General features: G+C 34.6%; 3 protein-coding genes across 3 annotated transcripts in view; all 3 read right to left on the reverse strand.

Annotated features, from left to right (window-relative positions):
• LOC114355298 (proton-coupled amino acid transporter-like protein pathetic) overlaps nt 1–2,111 on the reverse strand; it is a 7,502-nt gene extending 5,391 nt beyond the window's left edge. The window contains exons 1-4 of the mRNA XM_028308079.1: nt 1,922–2,111; nt 1,301–1,451; nt 534–655; nt 6–90 (exon numbers count right to left, since the gene is read on the reverse strand). Coding sequence (XP_028163880.1) covers nt 6–90; nt 534–655; nt 1,301–1,451; nt 1,922–1,995 — 432 coding nt within the window. The 5' untranslated portion in view covers nt 1,996–2,111. The remainder of the gene's footprint in view (nt 1–5; nt 91–533; nt 656–1,300; nt 1,452–1,921) is intronic.
• A 901-nt stretch (nt 2,112–3,012) lies between these two features.
• On the reverse strand, nt 3,013–8,993 carry LOC114355297 (proton-coupled amino acid transporter-like protein pathetic). The gene is made up of 8 exons (XM_028308078.1): nt 8,576–8,993; nt 8,047–8,197; nt 7,222–7,343; nt 6,089–6,173; nt 5,239–5,483; nt 4,514–4,726; nt 3,667–3,836; nt 3,013–3,311 (listed from the first exon to the last, which is right to left on the reverse strand). Exons 1-8 carry the CDS (start codon nt 8,647–8,649, stop codon nt 3,061–3,063), a joined length of 1,311 nt encoding a protein of 436 aa, XP_028163879.1. The 5' UTR covers nt 8,650–8,993; the 3' UTR covers nt 3,013–3,060.
• A 1,333-nt stretch (nt 8,994–10,326) lies between these two features.
• On the reverse strand, nt 10,327–19,045 carry Y-y (yellow-y). Its single transcript, XM_028308086.1, has 4 exons — nt 19,009–19,045; nt 18,104–18,345; nt 12,967–13,155; nt 10,327–11,786 (listed from the first exon to the last, which is right to left on the reverse strand). The coding sequence occupies exons 2-4, from the start codon at nt 18,324–18,326 to the stop codon at nt 10,735–10,737; spliced, it is 1,464 nt and encodes a 487-aa protein (XP_028163887.1). The 5' UTR covers nt 18,327–18,345; nt 19,009–19,045; the 3' UTR covers nt 10,327–10,734.
• Nucleotides 19,046–22,266: the final 3,221 nt, after the last annotated feature.

Genomic DNA, 22,266 nt, shown 5'->3' on the forward strand with positions numbered 1-22,266 from the left:
CATACCTGCTTGATCGAATCCGCTATAAGTACCGTGAATATGCAGCACACTCCAATGTATGTAAAAAGTAACGAGAATTCCGCAAATATGCTGGAAAATAACACAAACACGTGTTAGAGCATTCAAACTGGTTCAAACCGATTGATACGGCGCTAATTTGGTCATAGATGAACTTTCTTATAAAGTAATAAAAATATAGCCATAAAAATTGTTGAGGCTATTTAATTAGAGGTTAGACATACTATCAGTCTACGGACATACTGTTTAAGACTGTCAAAATGCGACTCTACCAATGATTTTGTAGGTATAGCAAAGGAAACCAAGTGGCTTCCTAGTTTGCGGACTCAATTGATTCAAGCTTAACAATGCCCATACGAAATTAGAAAACACTACACAAAAATGAATATATTAATTTTATCTTTATATGTGGGAATCTAAACCACGTCTTCGTGATTTAGAAGCTTTAACGCAAAACCAACTATGTGTACAATAACGGGGTATACCGAGTTTATAAATATATTTAGGTAGGTTACCTAGCAGCCTTAGCCCATCTTCTCACTGGTTTAGGTCCATTGGCAAAAGCAGCTTGGCATGTTTCTGCATACCCTAGTAATGGTTTCTTCTCTAACCGACAACACCCTCGCGATGTTGAAACCTATAAAAAGTATTTAGTTTTATCAACCATTTTTATAAATAAAAACGTGATAATGCAGGTTTTTGTCGTCCTTTTGAAAATGTACAGTGATCATTTATTTGCTATTTTACAATTTTTGTCGCAGCCAACCGTAACATTATGATTGTGATTGTTGATGACATAACGATGTGGCCCAATGTCAAGTTTCTTGTTGAAGAAGATTTTGTATTGCCTTTACGCACAAACAAGTGACTCAAACTTGCTTATATATTAGGTACTATCTCCCTGGGTTCTTATCTCATCAAATTTTACAAGATCTTAGTCTTAGGTAGTTTTCCGCTACTTAGGATTTTGTAATCAGTATCAAAGTATATAAATGATCTTTTTCTGCAACAAAATATAACTTTAAACTCTGACTATGATAAAATATTATAATACTATGTGACTCCAGCAGCGTGGAATAAGGACCCTTTATCCCATTGATGTCATTAAACGCAATTAAGGAACAAATATACGTATGCAATCATCAGGCCTCCCCAACCTCAAGCGTGGGGGGTAGTGTAGGCCAATACTCCATTTGTCTTTCATAAATTAGGGAGGGTTACTCCTGCAGTGGATACTAAACGTGATGATATTTATATTATGCTATGTAATGTACAAACTTACAAACATATGCACGCAGTGGCCACATATGAAGGCGATGACCACGGTGCCCACCAGGCCCACTCCCCAGCCTGCATTGGCAAAGGCCAGAGGCACTGCTAGCAACCCCGAGCCAAGGGAAGACTTGATTAGATTCGCCAGCGACCTGATGTCTCTATAATGACCGAAAAAACATTAATAATGACGCCTGCTTGCTAATAAGTTTGGTCTTATTATAATGACTGCTTGTTTGCTTTTTTGATACATACTCTTTTTAGAATCAATGCCGTGTAGGTAGGTAAGTATATGTGTCTTAAAATGAATTGTACCGATGAGGTATCAGACAATTAAGTAGGTACCAAGAAACTGTTTGAAATAATTAACGTTAAAGTAATTTAGGACTAAGATCCAAGTAATTCAAAGAAAGTGAAACATTTTTTGTAAAAAACTGGTTTGTTTTGATACATAAACTTAAACCAGTGGTTTAACATATTTCCAGCCGATGCAGATGTCAAGAACCTTTTCAAAATGCTAAGTAACAAATTACTTTATTCAGATAAGAAAACACTTAATATCACATATTTGTGTCTTCCTAACTTAAACAAAATTCATACTATTGTTAAATATTAATTTGCTATTACTTACGAGTTAGGTTTTTTAACGTCTCTATGTTCAAATGGATTGTAGTCTTCATCACTTGATTTTTGTTCCACACTCATCTTGACATGCCGAGATTCACGAGATTTCAAAAACAATTTAAACTATTTGGATAGATTATCCCGTTTCATAATTATGTAATTCGTTCATAAAACGTGTAAAATATACAACTGACACTGTTAAACCTACTCTCATCTATCCACTTAAGAAATTGTCACCAGAACAATCGTTTTATGATTTAATCCCTTTATCTAATGTTAATATAACTTTCAAGTTTAGATAAAAATATGATACACCACTCTCGGTGTATTTACTTCAGTTAACATGCGAATTATCTTGTAGAATTTTTCCACATAATACTTTGTATATAAAAATCACTGACTCTACATTAATTTAGAATTTGTAGCGTTCTAAAAAAATTCTTATCACTTAATAAAATTGGTCGATCTTCCAAAAATAGCCAAATTTACTGGAACTTTAGTTATTATTCTTGTAAAATTTAGTTCATTTTAATATTTAGTGCCTATAGAGCTTAATTAATTATTTTTATTAGTTGTATGAATTTAAACAAAAAGATAAAAAGTTTGTTAAACTGACATCATCCTCATGTTTATTACATTTTGAACACAAAACCCACAGTCACAGTTGATGATGTTAAAATACGTCGATTCACCACGCTGCACCAGTTTTTATTCACAACGTAGTGTACGGTCGACGTAAACAATTAATTTCACGCGATGATAAGTGTACGAGTATTCTACAACAACTTCTCGATTCTTGAGTTAATTTAGTTGTGTTTACATATTCTGCTTCCTAACGACAACTGAATAAATATAATTCATATAATAACTTTTGAATAGCATTATAATAATAAGATATATTATGGAATAATTTAATTTAATTTAATTTAATTAACAAACTAAATTATAATTCAAAATTATGAGTCTTTCAGAATCACAATTAGTGACCCTATTAATTTCTTAAAAACCTTAATCTATCAAATGTAACAGTAACAACTTAGAAGGATAATGAAAAGTTAATTTACAGATAAAAAAGTCTTTATCTTTATACTCGTAAATGGTTAGTATCTAGTTATTTCTTATATTTTTCAATAATTACATTGTAATCTACACAGTCCTGCTGTTCAAAATCTCTATAATGTCCATAATAGTGACAGTACACCCAGAGATTAAACTGCCCAGCCCAAACAGCACAATCAGAATATTCTTCCAGAGAACCCAGTTGTATTTTCCCAAGTCCTGCCATCTGAAGACAGACTCAATAATAGCAGGTATGATGAGACCAAGGGTGGAGTAGAAGAACGCGCCAACGATGTTGATAATTTGCTCTAGCAGGGGCAGAGCGATTCCGATGGCCACTAGAATGTATAAAACAGTTTAAAATTATATAATTCTACATTAAACTGTTAGGTAAAAGTTTCACATTAAATTAATCCTAATTAAAATAAAAAGAGGGAATGATAAAGTACCTACGAACATAAAAAGTAACAAAAGTATTTTGTTTTTACATTTTAATAAGGATTTTAACAACAAAGATTTTCCAAGGTCGGCACAAAAAATAAAAGACTGGTAATTTTTTAGGTCGATGCCATCATAATAATATAAATTATTAAGAGCTAATTTATCAAGAGCGATTAAGTCATTACCTAATTGTTTTTAAAAGCTAATGGAATTTCCCTTCAAAGGAAAGTTTGTAGTTGTTTCAATACTTACCACAGCCACACACCCCGATAGTTCTGGCTGCGATCTGCGTGATCAATTTGTACTTGTCCTTGATGTGAGGTTCTGTGTACTTAGTAAATATGTCAATTACTACGTAGAACTGCAGTGGGTACGTCAGGAAAATTGATAGCGCTATGAAAATCTTTGCGCAAATCGCTGGCCTGTGGAAGAAATACAAACTATTATGGACGACGGACGTCTGTCTTGCTGTTTTATTATTTTGGTGCAGTGATGTTTAATACATAAATGTATTTTGAACTTTTTGAAGGTCATACCTAACTGACTAATAAGAAAAAAAGTACTTTTTTGATGAGAGTCGGTTTAAAGGAAAACGGAAAACTTTTTGCTGCACCTTTGCAAAATACCTACCTTTTTTTGTACAAAACGAGATATCCTCTTTTATTCTAAAACAAGTTATTTGAATGGAATGTTATCAACGTGCAACGAATTTGCAAGCTAATTATTTGATTGCTTAGTTAGCGTATAGAACGAATTCTACCTGTCGATTGTATTTTTTCCACTCCTTTCTTATATAGAAGTTATGTTAGGACGAATTTTAAACTTAAATATATTCGTAGTTTTGTATCAACCTGCTAAAAGACATACTCTTAGTTAAACTGTAGAATGAAAAATGTAGGTATTGACAAAAGATAAGAAAATCTTTTATTTGTTACATTTGACATAATATTTGCTCTTCACTTAATTTAAAAGAAGGTAGGTAATTACATACTACATCTGATCAGAATCCGAGAATATAGATCCTAAGGAGCTTTGACAAAGACTCGATGCAATGCGTAGGCACCTAATCGCTCTACAATTCCAAAACTTTTCCACTTACCAGTCATCCATTGGCAAATTAAGAGTGATGGATCCTCTTAAAACGTCACCGTATCTGAAGTATCCAAACAGACCCAGAGTGCTGTACAGAAAGACAATGACAGTCATAGCCACTACAAGCACGCTAGGAAAACCTAGGAAGTGCTTGGGCTTCTTCATGACATTCTCAACGGGCATCACCACGCCTATGCCTTCCATGGCGAAAATTACAGTCCTGAAAGAAGTCACATGAGTTAGGAATACAAAATATTGGTAGAGCAAGCTATTACATATTTGGGATGTGTATAAGACTTGTACTATGCGCTGAAAAAGGTAGGAAGTAGGTAAGTAAAATATCTAATCCAATGGACGGTAGGTTCTGTTTGCTCAATTGCATACTCGTATAACAATTAACTTTGACTGTTTAAGTTATGTATTACAACAACACAATTCAATTTCAAGCAAAGATTGAGGCTTTTGATTGATTGAATATTATAAACCACAGGATATAATCTATTGACTATGATGGAACAAATTTTTGAGTATTGTTTTGTAATTAATATGAATTTTAGTCATTTGATAGTTATTTATGCCCGTTTTCACCATCAATCCCTAATTTTTAAATGACCCCTATGGAACACATAACAGGAATTTTGTTTTTATAGGGGTCACACAAAAATAAGGGAGTGATGATGAAAACGAACATAAAACTAATTTTGAGGCTAGTAATTATGGAACATTACTTACGAAATAAATGCTGGATATCGAGCAGGGTTGCCTACTACTTTTTTGTCCGAGAAATTCAAGGGCTCCCCAAAAATATAATACAGGCATACTAAATAAGTGGCTACTAGTAGAACGTTGGCTATCAGGGAGAATACAGCCAGCCATTTTAAGTATTTGATCTGGCACAGTATGCAGAGTGGTATCAGTAACATGAGGCAGTAGTATTCTACTGGTATTATTACTGTTGCGAAGTAGCGGTCAACTAGCTGGAAGAGAAATAGATTATAATTATTCATAGTAATTCAGGATTTCAGGTATTAAGAGTACGTGTATTAACAAGGAATGTAGGTAGGTACTCCTAAGGGGCCTTAACGACAAAATGACGTCTCAGGTTAGTAAAAAATCAAGAGCTGGTTTTGTTTAGGCACTTACGTCAGTTTTAACGACCATTGAAATTTTCCTTTCTTGTTTTTTTTTTACTTTAGTTTTTTTTTTAAATTTCAAGCAGGTTTAACGATGTGCTTATTGTATACATACTATCTTGTCACTCACAAGAACATTTGCCTTACATATACATAGATAAACAAAAAAACTTTTAAAAGTACCTAATTACAAGACCTTTAAGGTTCTTAAGAGGTGTTTAATGATGAAAATTGGCACAGTAAGGCTTTCTTCACTTTTATAAAATCTCTTATACTGATACTGTTGCCATGCGATATCTTTCCAAGGAATAAAACTACATTTAACAAGGTATATAAGTAAGTTGTAAATTTTATCATCAAAAAGATTAATTACAAAACCATGTCATGGAATAGCGCAATGCTGCTGAAAGGCTTAATCTATATTAATTTACTTAGTTAAGGCATATTACCTGTTTAACCGAGTCTGATATGAGCACTGTGTAGATACAGCACACGCCGACATACGTCGACAGAAGAGAAAACTCCGCAAATATGCTGGAATACCAAAAATGGTTAATGTTTGAACATACAATATTTTATAGAAAGATAAGGAAATTTGCCTGAAAAATATTTGTACTATGAGTATTTACACTACAACGAAAACAGTTTTGTAATAAATATTTTGAAGTAGTCCTGTATAGGAATCGAGTAACATCTCAGATATACAGGATGTCCCATAAATAGTGTCAAAAGAGTTGCGGTGATTTGGGTAGCCCTACTGCCGTACTAGCGATATCAGCAGTAACTCCAATCTTTGGCAAAACTATGTATAATGACCTTTATTTCAGATGAGCTGACAGGAGGTTTTTTATCAACAAAATATTGGAGTTAGTACTGTTGTATCGCTAGCACGGCAGCCTAAGTGATGCTCTACCCCTGCTCTGGGTTTTGGTTTAACTTTGAATTGTTTGGGACACCCTGTATAGGCGCCAGAACTTATATGGGACTTTATTTTGTAGAAGTGTAGTGTCAATCAATCCTCAGATATATAGGCGCTAGGAACGTTGTGACTTCATAAGTAGTCCTAATGGATGTGATTTACATGTACAGTACAGTATATAACTTTATGTGCAGTAGACTGTACCTAAATTACTAAATAAATATTTTCAAAAAAACTGCAAAAGTCAACAATGGGTCATCTTACCCACTTTTGTCTTATCAGCAACAGTTTGATAGTGTCAACTGAATATTATATTATGTGCAATAAAAACAGCATAAAGATAAACCGACTTCTTAATTAATTAACTTGTAACCGTTTAAGGACATTTTTCATAAATTCCTTGACTATAAATCATCAACTTCATCTAATTAATATACAATATTCAGCTTGAAAACGGTCCGCTGAAATTATATTCATCTCCTAAAAATATTTCAAATTCATACCTACATTATAATTAATTACTTATTTTAACATTTGTGCAAACTGTAGCTAATGTTTCAAGTGCAAACGACAAGGTCTTCTCCTACAAATGTATGACTAATTATCGTGTGTTTACAGACTTATACAGAATTGAAAAGTTATAAGTAGGTAATTATAACATACCTCGCGACATTTGCAAAAGACCTAACACATTTTGGTCCATTCTTAAAAGCAGCTCTACATGTTTCAGCGTAGCCAAGTGATGGTTTCTTTTCTACTATGCAACATCCCCTAGATGTTTTTACCTGTAAAATATAAGTCATCTTAATTTCAAATAATAAATTCACTTTATAATGTGGATAAGAGTATTTTACGCGGTTTTTAATGCAGTGTAAATATGTATCTAGTGTGTCCCACATTTCGTTCCAGTGTGCCTATTTAATCTTGCCTTGAAGAGGCTAAGGTCAAAGTGTTTAAGAGAATATATCAGTATTGTTTCATAAAAATAAACTTTTTTAAAAACAAGCTTTTATTCTGAATTTCGAAAGTTTGTATCGCGCATGGAATTTATTCCTCTTTTTCTCTGTTTGCGCTACAAGCTTTCGAAATTCAGAATAAAAGCTTGTTTTTAAAAAAGTTTATTTTTATTATAATTTTATTTTACACTTTTTAGTTATATCTTAATCTCAGGACCCTGGACGTTATCTAACACTAAAGTGCTCGAAAAGACAAATCCAACGAACCCAAACTCGATGAGTTTCCGCCGTTTTGTTTAGGAGTTCCTATGGCCACCTCCCGACTCCATCATCAGACCAGCTCAATGGTACCATAATATTGCATTGTCATCGGACTTACACATGTATGCAAAATTTCAGCTCAATAGGAAACCGGGAAGTGGGTCAATTTTAAGTTGCAAGATTTGACGACAGACACCAGACATGTGAAAGTAATAAAAAGCTTGTAATAAAAAAAAATCGAGCCATTAAAAATAATATTAATAATACTCACCAATATATGGATACAGTGTCCGCATATAAACCCTATGATAATTGTACCAACAATTCCAACGCCCCATCCCGCGTTAGAGAAAGCTAAAGGTCCCGCCAACAATCCCGAGCCCAACGACGCCTTTATAATATTTGCGGTCGATCTTATATCTCTGAAATATTTTAAAACTCTGAAGCTAGTCGTGTAATTAAATAGATTTGTGTAACATCAAAGATTCAGTTACCGGAACTTTTAGTCTTCCAGCGACTTGGTCCACACTCCACGGTCTACCTACAGTGCCAAGTCACTGGATTTAATTTTGAAATATATGTATTATCTTCCTGCAACTGGGCCCACTCTAAGATTCCAAAGCATATTTTTGTTGATTTGGTGTTTAATTTATCAAAAAAACATTGAAGGTGGCCCAGTTGCTGGAATAAAAAATATTTCAATATTCAAACCAGCGACTTGACCCGTGGACCAAGATAAAAGTAGGCCAAGTCGCTGAAAGATTCAACTTTTAAAGTTAGTGAAAATAAAAATAACTTACGAATTCGGCTTTTCTACTACACGGTGCTCGTAAGGATTATACTTCTCCGCTTCTAAATTTTTTTCCGTAATCATTTTGCTGAATTTAAGTATGAAATATATTCGTACACAAATAAACAAATCACTTGTGCTAAAGTTGTAGATACACTGATTTTTCACGGTGGCTTCTCACAGGATCACCACAGAAATGCCGGCTGGCGGAACAATTTATTACAATAAGTGCAAAGTATCATTATTTCCACATCCACGTGTTGTCGTGCGTCTAACAAAGACTGACTCCGTCATTTGAGTCGTCTTGCTGCCTCACATTTATTATAAAGTAAATATTATTCGGAAATTTTCAGACACGGCTTAAAGACCAGAACTTCATACAAATTAGGCTCTTATTGATCAGTCTATGCAAAAACCTATATACCTAGATTTTAGACCTACAGTCTCAAGGTGTTACAATTATGTTTTTCAAGGCTTTATATTGAGATATTATTAAGTATACGAGTAAGCCCTGAGTCAATTGTAAATGTATTAAGATAAAGATATGATATGATAAATCTCTCATTACTTTTAAACTAACAACGTCATAGGGTAACAAAGATAACATGCTCTGAAAATTAATTATAACAGAAAACACCTAATTTACTGAAATTACTTGAACGACCTGTTTCAGTAGCATATGAATGGGAAATAACAATAGTGTGTATTCAATTGTATTGATCATTCATCCTTCCTTAACAGATCTTCAATTAAAATTAGCATTTATGATTATTATCTTCTTTTGCCGCTAAGCATACTGTAAATCAGAAATATAAAAGAACTGATAAGGATAAAGACCTGCATAAAATTATAGTTTAACAGAAATGTAGAGCCAAAAATGTTACCAAAATAAATACTACATCATGATCTTACATTGACGGTAAGTGTTTGAAGGATATTTAGAAAAAAGGTATGTTAAATTATATCGTATTAACGAAGCTAAATATTCGGTAGCTAACAAGCCTGAAGGCTTTTTTTTAATTTGCTTCTTTATCTTTGTTTACTATGTGTGACAATTTACGAAATAAACTTTATTTCTTAAGTCTAATGTAGAAATTGATAAATGTCCAATAACCTATTAGGTAGTCATGAAAAGAACTTTGAAGAAGAAGATAATATCTGCAATGTAGATAGCCTATTATAATATTATTTTACAATATTATAAGGAGCAAGTAATAGAATGGATTAGTGATTTTAGTGAATTAATTTGTAGATATAGTAAATTAAAGTTTTCATTTTAACAAGCTTGCATTTTCAACTTTGTAATAGCTTGCGATTGGTACTACCGATATAGTTTGGTAAGAATTTAGTACAATACCTATTACCTAGTAATAAGTTGGTGCTTCACTTTGTGTAGTAGGTATTTTGCCTCATTAAAATCCAAATTTTGCTTGATGACCGTGTCCAGAACATAAAGCCTTAGCAGTGACCAAAACCATGACTTAGTACGCATACCTTAGTATGACGTTGATTTGCAAACAAAAGCTCATTTTAAATTATTTCAAGTCACACGTGCAAAACAAATTATTAGGAAACGTGACTTTACGGTTATTTTTACTTTTTACAGTGTTATCTGAGTTACTTTATCTTTTATGTACAAAGGCAATCTTTATATAACAACGATTAGGGATAAAAAAGAAACACACAATAAACAAAGAATCACTTTATTTTAATTAACTATAAAACCAAAATTTCAGTTCACACCCATAACATCCAAACACACACAACTGTTCGACAATATATTCAAAATATGTTCAAAATAAGCAGTAGCAAAAAGCACTGCTTTATTTTTTAATTAATTCAATTTTATTTGCAACAAAATTGCATATAAATCGAGTGTACTAACTGTGTAATGTACGTGACGTTACATTATATCGTTTTCAAGAAAAACACTAAACTGTACTGAATATTAAACAGAATTAAGAACACATAAGAAATCACTCTTTCACAAAGCTTAAGATCAATAAACAAGCAAAATATTCAATAACAGACACGGGCACACTTGTCACAAACAAAAGCGAGTAGGAAATGCACAACCATATCTCACACTTACCAATCAAACTATCACAAAACACACACACAAATACGCGATTTAAATAATATAGGATAGTTTAGAACCATTTAATCTACTTACAACCAAGGATGATTGGCGTTTCGAGGCTCATTAGTAAAGTATGATACTGCAGGTTGTGCAGGAAAATCGATGTTAATGTAGTTGTTACTCTTCGGGATAACATTGTAGGATATTTGGGAGAACGGCGATGGAGTAGGACGAGTTTGGAGGGCTGTAGTATAAGACTTGGTCCTCAATGGAGATGGTGTGGCTTGGTATCTAAGTACAGGCAAGTTTTGAGGGTTTTGGGAAGGATTCACACCAGATCGGAATTGCACCGGAGCCTCACATACAGTTCCTTGTACGAGAGTCTCCAACGGGACCGTGTAAATTCTGAAATTGATGTCGCTGTAATCTAATTCAGCTTCTAAGAATACGGGCATACGGTCTGAGATCATCCAAACATTTTTGTCCTCGTCGACTTTTACGTCACATGGGAATACAAAACCTACGTCGTCTTTGTCAACAATGCCAATGTTTTGAGGTTTGTACGAAAGAGCGGAATTCCAACATCCAATTGCGTTTTGGTCAATCAAATTGAACAGTTGAATCGTACCCTCCATTACTTTTGAGGTGGTGTGTCCATCATGTCCTCGAACTCCTACAACTTTGAAGTCTTGGTATGAGCCTTTGACTTTAGTTTCGTCTCTTAAGATTTTAGTGGATACGGCAAATTCAGTATGACTGGATAGCGGACTGAAGTATAAGGTTCTGTATCCATCTAAGCCGATGGGAGACAGGGTGATTCCGAAGATTCCCTCGGCTCCCCATTGGAAGTTTAGGCCGGCAATGTTGAAGTCGCCGACTAAGGGGTCGGGCATGAAGTAGCTGTGACTGAACCTCCAAGACTTGTTTTGTTCCCAAGAGTAGGCGATCAGTCCATATCCAAGTTCGTCTGAGAAATAAGCGAAAGTGTCGTCGCAGCTTGAACCCATGTCGATGGCGATGTTGGCGATGAAGGTGGTGGACACAATGTCTTCAGGGCGGAACACATATCGCCTGATTCTTTGATCAGTGTTCAGGTCGTAAACGTTCAGGGCGTATGGGCACAGGTTGGTGACATTAGGATCTGAAACATGACATTTTAAAACATAAATAAATGACAGTCTTGGCAGAAACTCATCAGAGTTGTTACAGATAATTTAGCTGTTTGAAGTCAAACAATAGTTAACGAATTCAATAGGTTTGAGACAACACTTAAACTGCATTCCACACCAATCTATTACCGTAAGAGCAAGTATTTATTTGTTACACCTAAGGTTATATCACGAATATATAATAGTACAGTTAGCCTTAATAGTATTTTTAATGTGGTTTAACACCATAGCGCTAGATCACAATTTTATTTGGCTAGATGTTTAACTTTTCTATAGTACTAAGTATAGTAATTAGTACTCGTTTCCTACAATAGTGCACTAGTGATGTTTTCAGTTATCATCACAAATTAAAAGTCACGAAATCAATCGGAAATACATTAAATTTTACTCCAAATTACCTAAACTATTTTTTCGTTGTAATTTAAAAGCAGTTTAATTTTCAATGTAGTGCAAGCTCGTTGGGAGATAGTAAAATCTCGTGGAAAATTTGCTGCATGTGAAGACATTATGTTTGCGCCTGTATTTCCTTTTTTATTAGTGTCTGCTATTATGAAGGATAAACGATTTATTAGTACGTTGACGGCTCGCAAACGAATCGTTTCCAGTCCGCTGCATCGGTTGCAGGCAATGTACTTAGCTGAACATTACTTATACACATGATCCGTGGAACCACTTATTGTACTTTTGCTACGTTGTATACCCAGGTTTTTCTTGTTCAGTTTTTAATACTTGGCATTTGGTTTGGAATCACACGTGTGACTTACTAAAAAAAATAGCAACACATAACTGTACTTCGTAACTTAGTTACGCTATTAAACGCATTGTGCTGGTGCCATTATAACCGTATAATTTATGTTATTGTGAATCTGTAAAGGGCAAAAAAATTCCAGCTACAGTTCTACCACCGATCTTCTTGAGGTTGTCGGTCCATGGAGCTGGTCCTACATCATTTTTTTCCGAGATGTGGGTCTCTACATTTCGTCGGATCTTTGAAAAGCATGAATTGGACAGCCCTCTACCACTTTAGCTTGCAAAATCTTGGCCTCCTTCGCCCTTTGCTTTGGACTTCGGCCGAATGACATCGTTCCCAATATGAATGCTAAGAAAGTAGAGTAATAAAACATTTTAATAAATTAGGTAATACAATCTTACCGTATCCATAAGTACCGACGTCCAAAACCCAGAGCCGGTCACACTTGTCGGCTTTGATCCTGTAGACGGTGTTGAGCCCACTGTCGCAGTTGCCCAACTCGTTGCCTTGCCAACTCGGGTAGGGGTTCAGCTTCGGCGATGGGTCGTAGGGCGCGTCAAGTGGAATGTAGTTTAGGGTCGCTGGGATACCTGGGTTTTAAGGAAAAAGAAAGTTTTTTAGACTTCAAATAATTAAGATCAAGTGGTGGCGGTCAAAACATAACATCTGCGAAATTAGTTCCTTACAAATTAATTAATTCATTTTAGGCAGCGAGAGTTTGAGGAAAAAAATATGGAAAAATTTCGAACGCATTAAAAAGCTTCTTCGCGATTAGATTTTATTATGTTTTGTATGGGGAAGTGTGTAAGGTATAGTTTTGTAAGTACCTAATAATTATATATTTCTGATTACAAGGTTATCTCTAAGGGGTGCGTGACAGTTTATATAAGTTTATATGATATAAATTCATTTCAATAACGTTCATATTGTATAATAAACGTATATTATAATAACACTTGATATAATTTTTTAACATATAATGTTTACTTCATAAAATAAATCATTTCTAATAATGTCATTTCAGATACCAATCAAAACGCATAAAGACATTTGATATAAACCTTACTTAACCTAAGACTCATTTGATGTAATTTTGTTTAATATAAATAATATTTCATATAACCATTACATAAAATAAATATTATTTGTTATAACGACTATTTGTTATACTCTTTAATTGACATAATTTCTGATAGATATAACTTTAAGTATGTTCTTCTTTAGCTTGACTTATAAATGACTTTAGTGACAAAAACGAATCGCCGTAAAACCGACTCCACGTAGTCTTGTCTGCCCTACCCCTAGAGTGTAATTTAGAAGCGCGTAGGCACGGAGGGGCGAGGCGGCCCGCGGACTGAGGAGCAGGTGGCTGGAAGCAAGGCGCCGCGGCTGAGGCTGGCCGGCGAAGCCGACCAGCAAGCCGAAGACGCGGTGTCGAGCGAAAGCCATCTGCGACGATTAGCACGCGAGGGACCGCCAGAGCCCCGCAGTGCCGGAGCCGTGACAGAAGTCTCAAGTTTTTAGTCAAATTTGCATGCTGCACGCCTGCTTGCTTGCTTGCCTGCTTGCTTGCTTGCTTGCCTGCTTGCCTGCTTGCTTGCCTGCTTGCTTGCCTGCTTGCTAGCTTGCTTGCTTGCTAGCTTGCTTGCCTGCTTGCTTGCCTGCATGCTAGCTTGCTTGCTTGCTTGCTCGTTTGCTAGCTTGCTTCAGGCCTGGCTCACTCCGCGCGGTACATCCGATAATTACCTACAGCGAAGCGCCCCGCCGGCGGGTATTATATCAGTCGAGTGTCACGCGCGCGCTCGTCAGGACGCTCTGGCGTGCGTTGTAGTATGATTATAATTCTATGATCGAAGTATTATTTAAAAATGGACATAAAGAGAAAGAAATATTGTGCGGCGTTCGGGTGTTTAAATTCGAAAAGTAATCTACCGGATTTATCATTTTTTTTTCGCTTCCCAAAGATGCTGAAAGGTATGTTGGCCATGTAGGTAATCAATAATTCTTAGGATAGTATAGGAACCTAACCTACTATGAAGGTTTTCCATAATGAATGCATACTTACCTACATACGTACCTCATTACAAATAAGTAGATTAATTATTTTTTCACTAGACAGCAACCCTAACAGCGTAAGAAGAGTTCAGAGGCACGCGATAGAAAGAGACAAAACTTGTAGGTGAATAAAATTGTAGGTACGTAGTGCTGTGCGAGCTGAATTCCACTGTATCGCGTCGTAGCAAGACTTGCATTTATTTAAATCGTCTTGCGGAGTAATCCTTCTGTACCTGTACTATTACTTATTCTGTGCTTGCTTGTTTGCTTGCTGCATGCAATGCTTATTATGATAATTGAACTTTATATAAAATTATTATTGTTATATGATTTAAGTTTTATAGGAAAAGAATTTTATCTCATTTGATTGTTCGACACTTTATTTTTATATGATTTGAATGTTATTTATTTTAAATTTTATACATTGTGAGTTTTATAGAAAATATTCATTATATCAAACCATTTTATATCAGTTAATAGTTATTTGTCTTAAAATTATTCGTTTTAAAATTATATTATCCGTTTATTATAGTAAATAATTATTATATTAAATGATTTTATATAATTTGATGTTATATCTTCTAAGTATTATATGATATGTAGTTATATCATACATTACACACCCATCTCTAAGTGGGCAATTTTAACACTTAAATATCTCCATTTAACATTGGAATTTAAGATGGAAGTATGTATTTAATGTCTCTATGTGCGTGTTAGTTTATGCCTTGTTATGAACTGAACAAATTGACATAATTTAACGACTGATCCGGATTTGGATTTATAATTATTTCGTTGAGTAACGAAACGTGGCAACCCTGAAATACTTGGACACCCGCTGAGCTTGACATAAATTAATTTTTGAACTTTCACGAGAGAATTGATTGAATGACCAAAAATCATTTACGGATGAGTAGATAAAACATAATAGAGTGACATCCGTCTAAAGCCAAAATGTGGATTAACATATTAATTGAATTTATAACTACAGTAAGCATTAGTACTTATTGTTTTATGTATAAATTACGCATATTCTGAGGGTTTTCCATTATGTGCGGAATCCAAATCTTAAGACTTCGAGCACCCTGTATAACGAAATTAATCAATATGATTAGCATAATCATTTTACTGCAAGTGGCGCCTGCGTTACGAATCGAAACATTTCAGCAAATCCACTTAGCTGGTTTAGCTAATTTAGGTAATTCTGTTACGATTCTAATTGATACATTAGTGTACGCGGAAGGCAATTATGAATTTCAGTCATCTTATGAAGAAAACTAGGCCACACCATGATTATGGTTTGCTCTGAAGTTAATGTGCATTTCGCTTAGAGCAGTCTTTCCCAAAGTGGGCGATAACGCCCCGTTTATGGGCGCTGCAGGCTTAAAGGGGGGCGGTAAGAGACCCCGGAAAAAAATCGGGGCATTGTGTAGAGGCTTGGTAGGCCATTTGTAATTTCATCTACTTAGGAGGTCTCTTAGACACCGACTGAGCATTTGACTCTTGAAAATTTAATGTAATTTTTCGAATTTATTCTCAAAGTGGGCAGTAGACAAAATAAGTTTGGGAACCGCTGGCTTAGAGTATACGTTTTTGCGCTGCTTCTTCTTTGTGCTGAGGGCTTAGTGTGTGTTTACATCAAATTAGGTAAAAAATGACATTAAATGTATGACGGATTGTACAGCGTCCCTGGCGGAAACGTTCAAGAACTAAGATTTTCATACATTTTTTAACGCGCTCACTAGTGAGGACGTTTGATGTAGACTCACACTCAGCCCACTGCTGCACTGGTCTATAATAATTGTCTCGAAGTCTGCGCTCTGTTAGAATGTGTAGAGTTCTTAGAAAAGAATTTCTTTTTATATCGTTCATCTTATGTATGTACAATTTTGTTAAAAGTTCAGAAATGGATGATGGACAAGCCGCGTAACTGAAATCGCTCACGACTCGATTGAAACTCAGGCATTGAAGAATTCAATATTTTTAGAATATTTCCTGAAATGTGGATAGATTAATACTATTTGAGCAAATACCAGTCAATTTGTTCAGCGGAGGATATAGAGGTATTTAGGTGGTATAGTACAAACGAAAAGTACCTATGTACACCGCATACGTTGTGTAGTAAGCAATAAGTGCAGTGTTATGGTGTAATGAGTAATTTAGTGAAATTAGCTAGCAATCATTATACTTTGGAACCTACTACTACTAATATTGACTTCCTGACATGCACTGACGTTACAAATTATGTTGAACGTTGTTATTCTTTCATAATATAAGTATATGATCAAAAAGCTAAACGTTGTAGCATTTTTTATGCGAATCCAAATCAAATTAGAGTTTATGTTCTAAGTTATGAACAACGTTTTGCAATAAACAATAGTAATTAACTAAAACAAGCAATATGAATGACGACTATAATAAACTTGGGTTGGTTTATGTGACAAATGAACTGCTATTAAGATGTTTATCATTTCTCAAAGCCGTAGCCGTTCCGTATTCGTACGAGTCCGTATGAATGAATGTAGTGACAACAGTGTAGCTAGCACGAAAAACTTTCGTCTTCGAATCGTTTGCGTATTCGACAAAATTCGATACCCAGCCTTCGATTGTGACGATCTCAACTGTCAAAATTACTTAGGTCATATTCACAGGGGCGTTGTTTAAGTTTTCACACTTAGGCTGAGTTGCACCATGCTTGCTTTTTGTATGGAGTTTGACAGATTTTTCACGTTTGTCAAAGTTAAATTAAGATGATGATGATGATAATTCAGCCTAAATCTTGTGATGGCGATTCGAATACGCAAACTAGTTTTAGTCGAAAGTTTTTCGTGCTAGAGGTACAGTAAGTACTACTGACCTGAATCATTATTTAGACCTTCATCGACCAATGATAATGTGTCACGATAAAGAGAAGGTCATTGGATGACCTTCGTTAAATTAACTAGACACCAGTAGCTAGTGTGCAAACCACAAAACAAAGCTTTGTATACCGTTAAGAATAACTCGTTATGTGACCTACATTTTAATCCATCGAATTAACATAATCATTTTATTTTTATCCAAAGAGATTATCATATTTACTCTTAAGTAACTATAACCTGTTCTTTATTATAAAATAAAATACTAGTTTGAAATAGTAAACTTTGACCGTAACGGGAAAGTTCTCGTAATAGGTAATTTGATTTTGAAACGTTTACAATAAATGTATTTTTTGTTTATTTAAGTTTTCTATTTTTATTCTTTACTATTTGCTTTTCACTACCCCAAATTAATGTAATAATTGGTATTTCAGATACCTACAGACAGGAGGTATGGATAGTTTGTGATTTGTCCAGCTTAAAATTAATTTTAGTGAGACGCGTGGGACCAATGCTCCATTTGCCTCTGGTAAATTAGAGAGAGTCGTGCTCCTGTAGCGGAGACTAACTAAATGATCTGATGATGATGATGATGATATAAGTAACATTAATTTCCATCACATACCAGGTCTCCAACGGGGCACACTGACGAAGAGTTTGTTCCTCCATCTTTCAATTCCAACTGGCAGAGCGTTCTCTGGAATTAGCGCTCCAGCTTGGATCGCCTGCTGTCTGGAAGCTTCGGTTGGATAATTCCAGTCCATGACATTCCAGGCGAAGGTCTCCTGGAACTTCACGGCTGCTGATGCCAGCGGCACCAGGCATAATAGAAGGATTTTCCAAGCCATCGTTGTGGAGGTGACAACCCTACGAAATTTAAAGTTTTCAGAATGAGTGACGTTAACTTATTTGTCTTTTCAACAACTTGAGTTTTATTTTCATTACTACTGGTTAAAATATTACGGTAGAGCCATATTTAGAAAACGTTTAAAATTTTATGCACGGGAAAAGAATAGGGATTTCTCTACTCTTATAAGAAATCAAGAAAAGCTTTTTAATTTGTAGCTTTTCTATTGTTTCAAAAATTATTGTTATTTTTAATTTTAAATAAAATAAATGAAATAAAAATTAAAAAAAATCTATATATATAAAAGAAAGTCGTGTTAGTTACTCCACTTATAACTCAAGAACGGCTGAACCGATTTAGCTGAAAATTGTCAGGGAGGTAGTTTAGAGCCAGGAGAAGGACATAGGATACTTTTTATCCCGTTCGAAATAAAAAAAAGTCTGCTTATTTATTGCCATTAAGGCGGAACAAAGTTCGCCGGGTCAGCTAGTAGTTAATAAAACTCAATAATTTTTAATTTACTCCCTACATTAATTCCCCAAAGTCCCAAAAATGTATTTTAATGTGTAAAAATATTTAGCTAAGTATTTTTATGTGAACACTTATGTTTTTTATTTTTTTATATCAGCACTTGCACACAAAATCCAAAACTCCGAAATAGGGGTACACTATGCTCGTATTACCGTGAAAGCTGTCGTTGGTATCCGCAGAACGACTGAATTTTACGCACCCACCCCCACTATATAAACTAAACATAGTCTCCTACCATGCGCGCACGCATAGGAAGAACGTAGACTTAGTAACCGCCCGACAGTCCACACATTTGTAACTTATTGCACCATACTTAACTGACCAATCAGGGTAGGGGCCATAGGACGGTTTTACACGTGCTATCGTATGTAGATCATAGTATTATACCACACCTTTTTTGAATATTGTAGGACAAAAATCACTATGTATACATGTATACCATCTAGCGATATGTAGGTCACACCACACCTTTTTTGTGTATTTATAGGACAAAGGACTTTGTACCAGCAAATAGTGTAACCTTGGCGTAAGTTCAATGTGCTGAGAAAATTATGTTTTAAGTATGAATTGAACCATAATGGAACATTAAATTAGGTGTCACAAGTACATATTTACCTACTTGGCTACCTATATTATGCTTTTTGTGACCTTATTTTTGATTCTAATAAAAAGTAAGATTTGTTGACTTTTTTTATCTATGTCATAAATCTTAATTAGTTTTCTTATGTCTTCACAAGAACACCATAACTTCAATTAACAAGTTATGTATATGATGTTTCTTCATAATGTACATACGAGTACATACCCATGTTGTTATTTGTAGTGAAAATTTGTTTTAAAGCTCATTAAAACAATTATTTTCACTGATAAACAACCCGAAATTAATTACTTTTAATGATGCCTATGCGATAATAGGTAGATTATATATTTTTATATTATCCTATAATTTATTGCAGTTTACTTACTACTTTAGGGTCATATAAAAATATCTAATTACACATAAAATTGTTTTTTATGATATCTTGTTTCGGAACTGAACAAACTAATTGACGGTCATTAGAGTCTTACTAATTATCGGTTCAAAATAATTATCCTACAATCGTGATAAATTGGCTTGATCTTATATTACTCAATCCTACAATAATAACTATATCTACGGATTATAAACACAGAGACCTGGCCAAAATATAGGTTGATTCTTATCGTAAGAAATTATAGCTCTACTTCAAAGGGTAAGAGATGAAATCATGGTAAGTAAGTATGTATTTATTGTTTAAGGCTGTCCCTTCTAAAAATAACTATGCTTGCAAAAACTCGTGACCAAAAGACACACGCTCGACTTATTCAGCGTACGTATTAATGAAATGAAGCGTTAAATTCGTGTTAAGGGTAATGTCAAATTAGTAAAATTGAATCGAAAATTAGCAAAAAGACGGGCATTTGTTCACTGTACTCGTAATCTTATTTTATTTAGTTTAAAATAAGGGCTAAGTCTCAAAATGCTACCCCTTTTGAACTAGCTAGACAAAGAAAAGCTTACAGAAATTCGTTAGGAATTGGTGTCACCCATAATTCATTCATTATATCAGATCATTTGGTCTCCACTGCATGGGGACGGCCCTCTCTAATTTACTAGAGGAAAATGGGAAATTAACATGACCCTTAGTCTATAAAACTGAGAATCTTTACTGACGGCTTTTGAATTTCTAACAAGCGTATTTTTAAAAAAGTACTTTTATTATAATGGCTGAAAAAGGCATGTATTGAGTACGTACGTACCTACTTATAAATATTCAGAAAGGGGTAGAGCCGGGCCGGACGGTTATCCCGTTTTTACTTACGGATCACTTATTTAAGTTCAGAGTGGACGGACGTTTAAGTACACCAACTTTTAATATCACTCTAAAGGCATAGGGTTCACAGATAACGCATGACTTGTTGTTTATTTAGTCCCACTAGTTAAGCATGGCGTAATAATCGCTCTAGAAAGTAATTCAAGTTTAACATATTTGGGAGGTGTTAGGTCATAGTGATTAAGTTAGAATTGATCTGTTATTCGGTTTTGACATTGGACACAGACGCATAAGGTAAGATCATTAATAGCTGGTTATTCGCGGGAAGCAGGATAGTCATTACGAGGGATGTGAACGTGTAGTTTGGTTTAATTTGCAATTTGATAAACTAGTCTTGATTTTTGAACTTGTTTATTAGTGAAATGCATCATGAAATCATCTCACGCGATGCTATCCTAAGCATCGCTTTAATATTAAGTACACATAAATGTACCTACCTATTTCAGCAATTTTACAGTTTCTAAAAGATGATTGATATCTACATTAAAGAAGACATTGAAGTGTCTCTCTGACCTCAAGATTATTTCAGTTCAATCAAATAGGTATTCAAAACACTGGAAAAAGAACACTTGGTGGCATATTGTCTAAACATAGCTGGGAAGAAAACTAGCCTCAACATATTCAAAATAAGTTTAGTAAAGACTCCTATTGCTAATAATGACTTAACCACGGACTGATAGGTAATTCGGATTAAGTTGATGTCAACTTTCAAACTGAAATCCCATTAGCTCTAATAAGCTTTATTGAGGAACAAATAAAACAGATACTAGGTTGGCCAATATGCTAAATATACAAAGAACATGACATTTCACTTAAAAGAAAACCAACTGCTTAGAATAATACTGATGTTGAAGTTTGAAAGTTATATAAATACTTAAACTTGAATATTTATCAATAAATTATAATAAGTGAACGTTAATCACTTCGTTGATTAGAGGTTCACATATATCCATTAGGTGCTAATATAATAAAGAGGTAAAAGTGTTGGTGTGGGTGTATACCATGGAGCTACACACTTAAAAATTCTTTCAAATCATTGAATTGATTGGAATGTTACCATATTGCTACATTTCACAGGTTGCTCTACCTGTGGTTTTGAAGGCTTGCCTTGTCACTAACCCACATTTTTGTCTTATTTGATTTAAACACGAAGGAGTATAGACTAATCAATCTACACTTACAATAAAATGTGAAAGAATGTTTGTGACATTTTCAATTTGAAATATTTTAAAGAAGATAGGGATTCCGTGGAGGGTAGTTGAACGGGAAGCATGGTCGATCTGTTTTAATGGTTTAATTTATTATTTAATGGACTTTAGTGTACAAATTTGGTGTTATTTTGTGTTCTAAAGTGCAGTGAAGTGATAAATTATAAAAAACATTGAAATACTTCGAATTTGAGCGCGCATCGAGAGTCGAGTGGGTTGTCGTATGAACAACCCGCTTTGGACCCGGTGGGCGTCTCGAAACCTGCTTACGGGCATACTTAACTCCACGGAATCCATGAAAAATCAATAGAACTGAAACACCCACGAAACAAGATAGGATTTTTTGTAT

Source organism: Ostrinia furnacalis, unplaced genomic scaffold (assembly GCF_004193835.3).
Source record: "Ostrinia furnacalis isolate ACB-3 unplaced genomic scaffold, ASM419383v2 OfSCF2378, whole genome shotgun sequence".
Taxonomy (NCBI): Eukaryota; Metazoa; Arthropoda; class Insecta; order Lepidoptera; family Crambidae; genus Ostrinia; species Ostrinia furnacalis.

What these genes read in the sequence shown, in the direction of transcription:
- Y-y (XM_028308086.1), bottom strand. Translation starts at nt 18,326, where the DNA reads ATGGCTTGGAAAATCCTTCTATTATGCCTGGTGCCGCTGGCATCAGCA. An exon ending in TGTGCCCCGTTGGAGACCTG is followed by an intron (nt 13,156 to 18,103) that starts GTATGTGATGGA and finishes CTTAAAACCCAG; the next exon opens with GTATCCCAGCGACCCTAAAC. An exon ending in CGTCGGTACTTATGGATACG is followed by an intron (nt 11,787 to 12,966) that starts GTAAGATTGTAT and finishes GTCATGTTTCAG; the next exon opens with ATCCTAATGTCACCAACCTG.
- LOC114355297 (XM_028308078.1), bottom strand. Translation starts at nt 8,649, where the DNA reads ATGATTACGGAAAAAAATTTAGAAGCGGAGAAGTATAATCCTTACGAG. An exon ending in GTAGTAGAAAAGCCGAATTC is followed by an intron (nt 8,198 to 8,575) that starts GTAAGTTATTTT and finishes AAAATATTTCAG; the next exon opens with AGATATAAGATCGACCGCAA. An exon ending in TATCGGGGTGTGTGGCTGTG is followed by an intron (nt 3,312 to 3,666) that starts GTAAGTATTGAA and finishes TATACATTCTAG; the next exon opens with TGGCCATCGGAATCGCTCTG.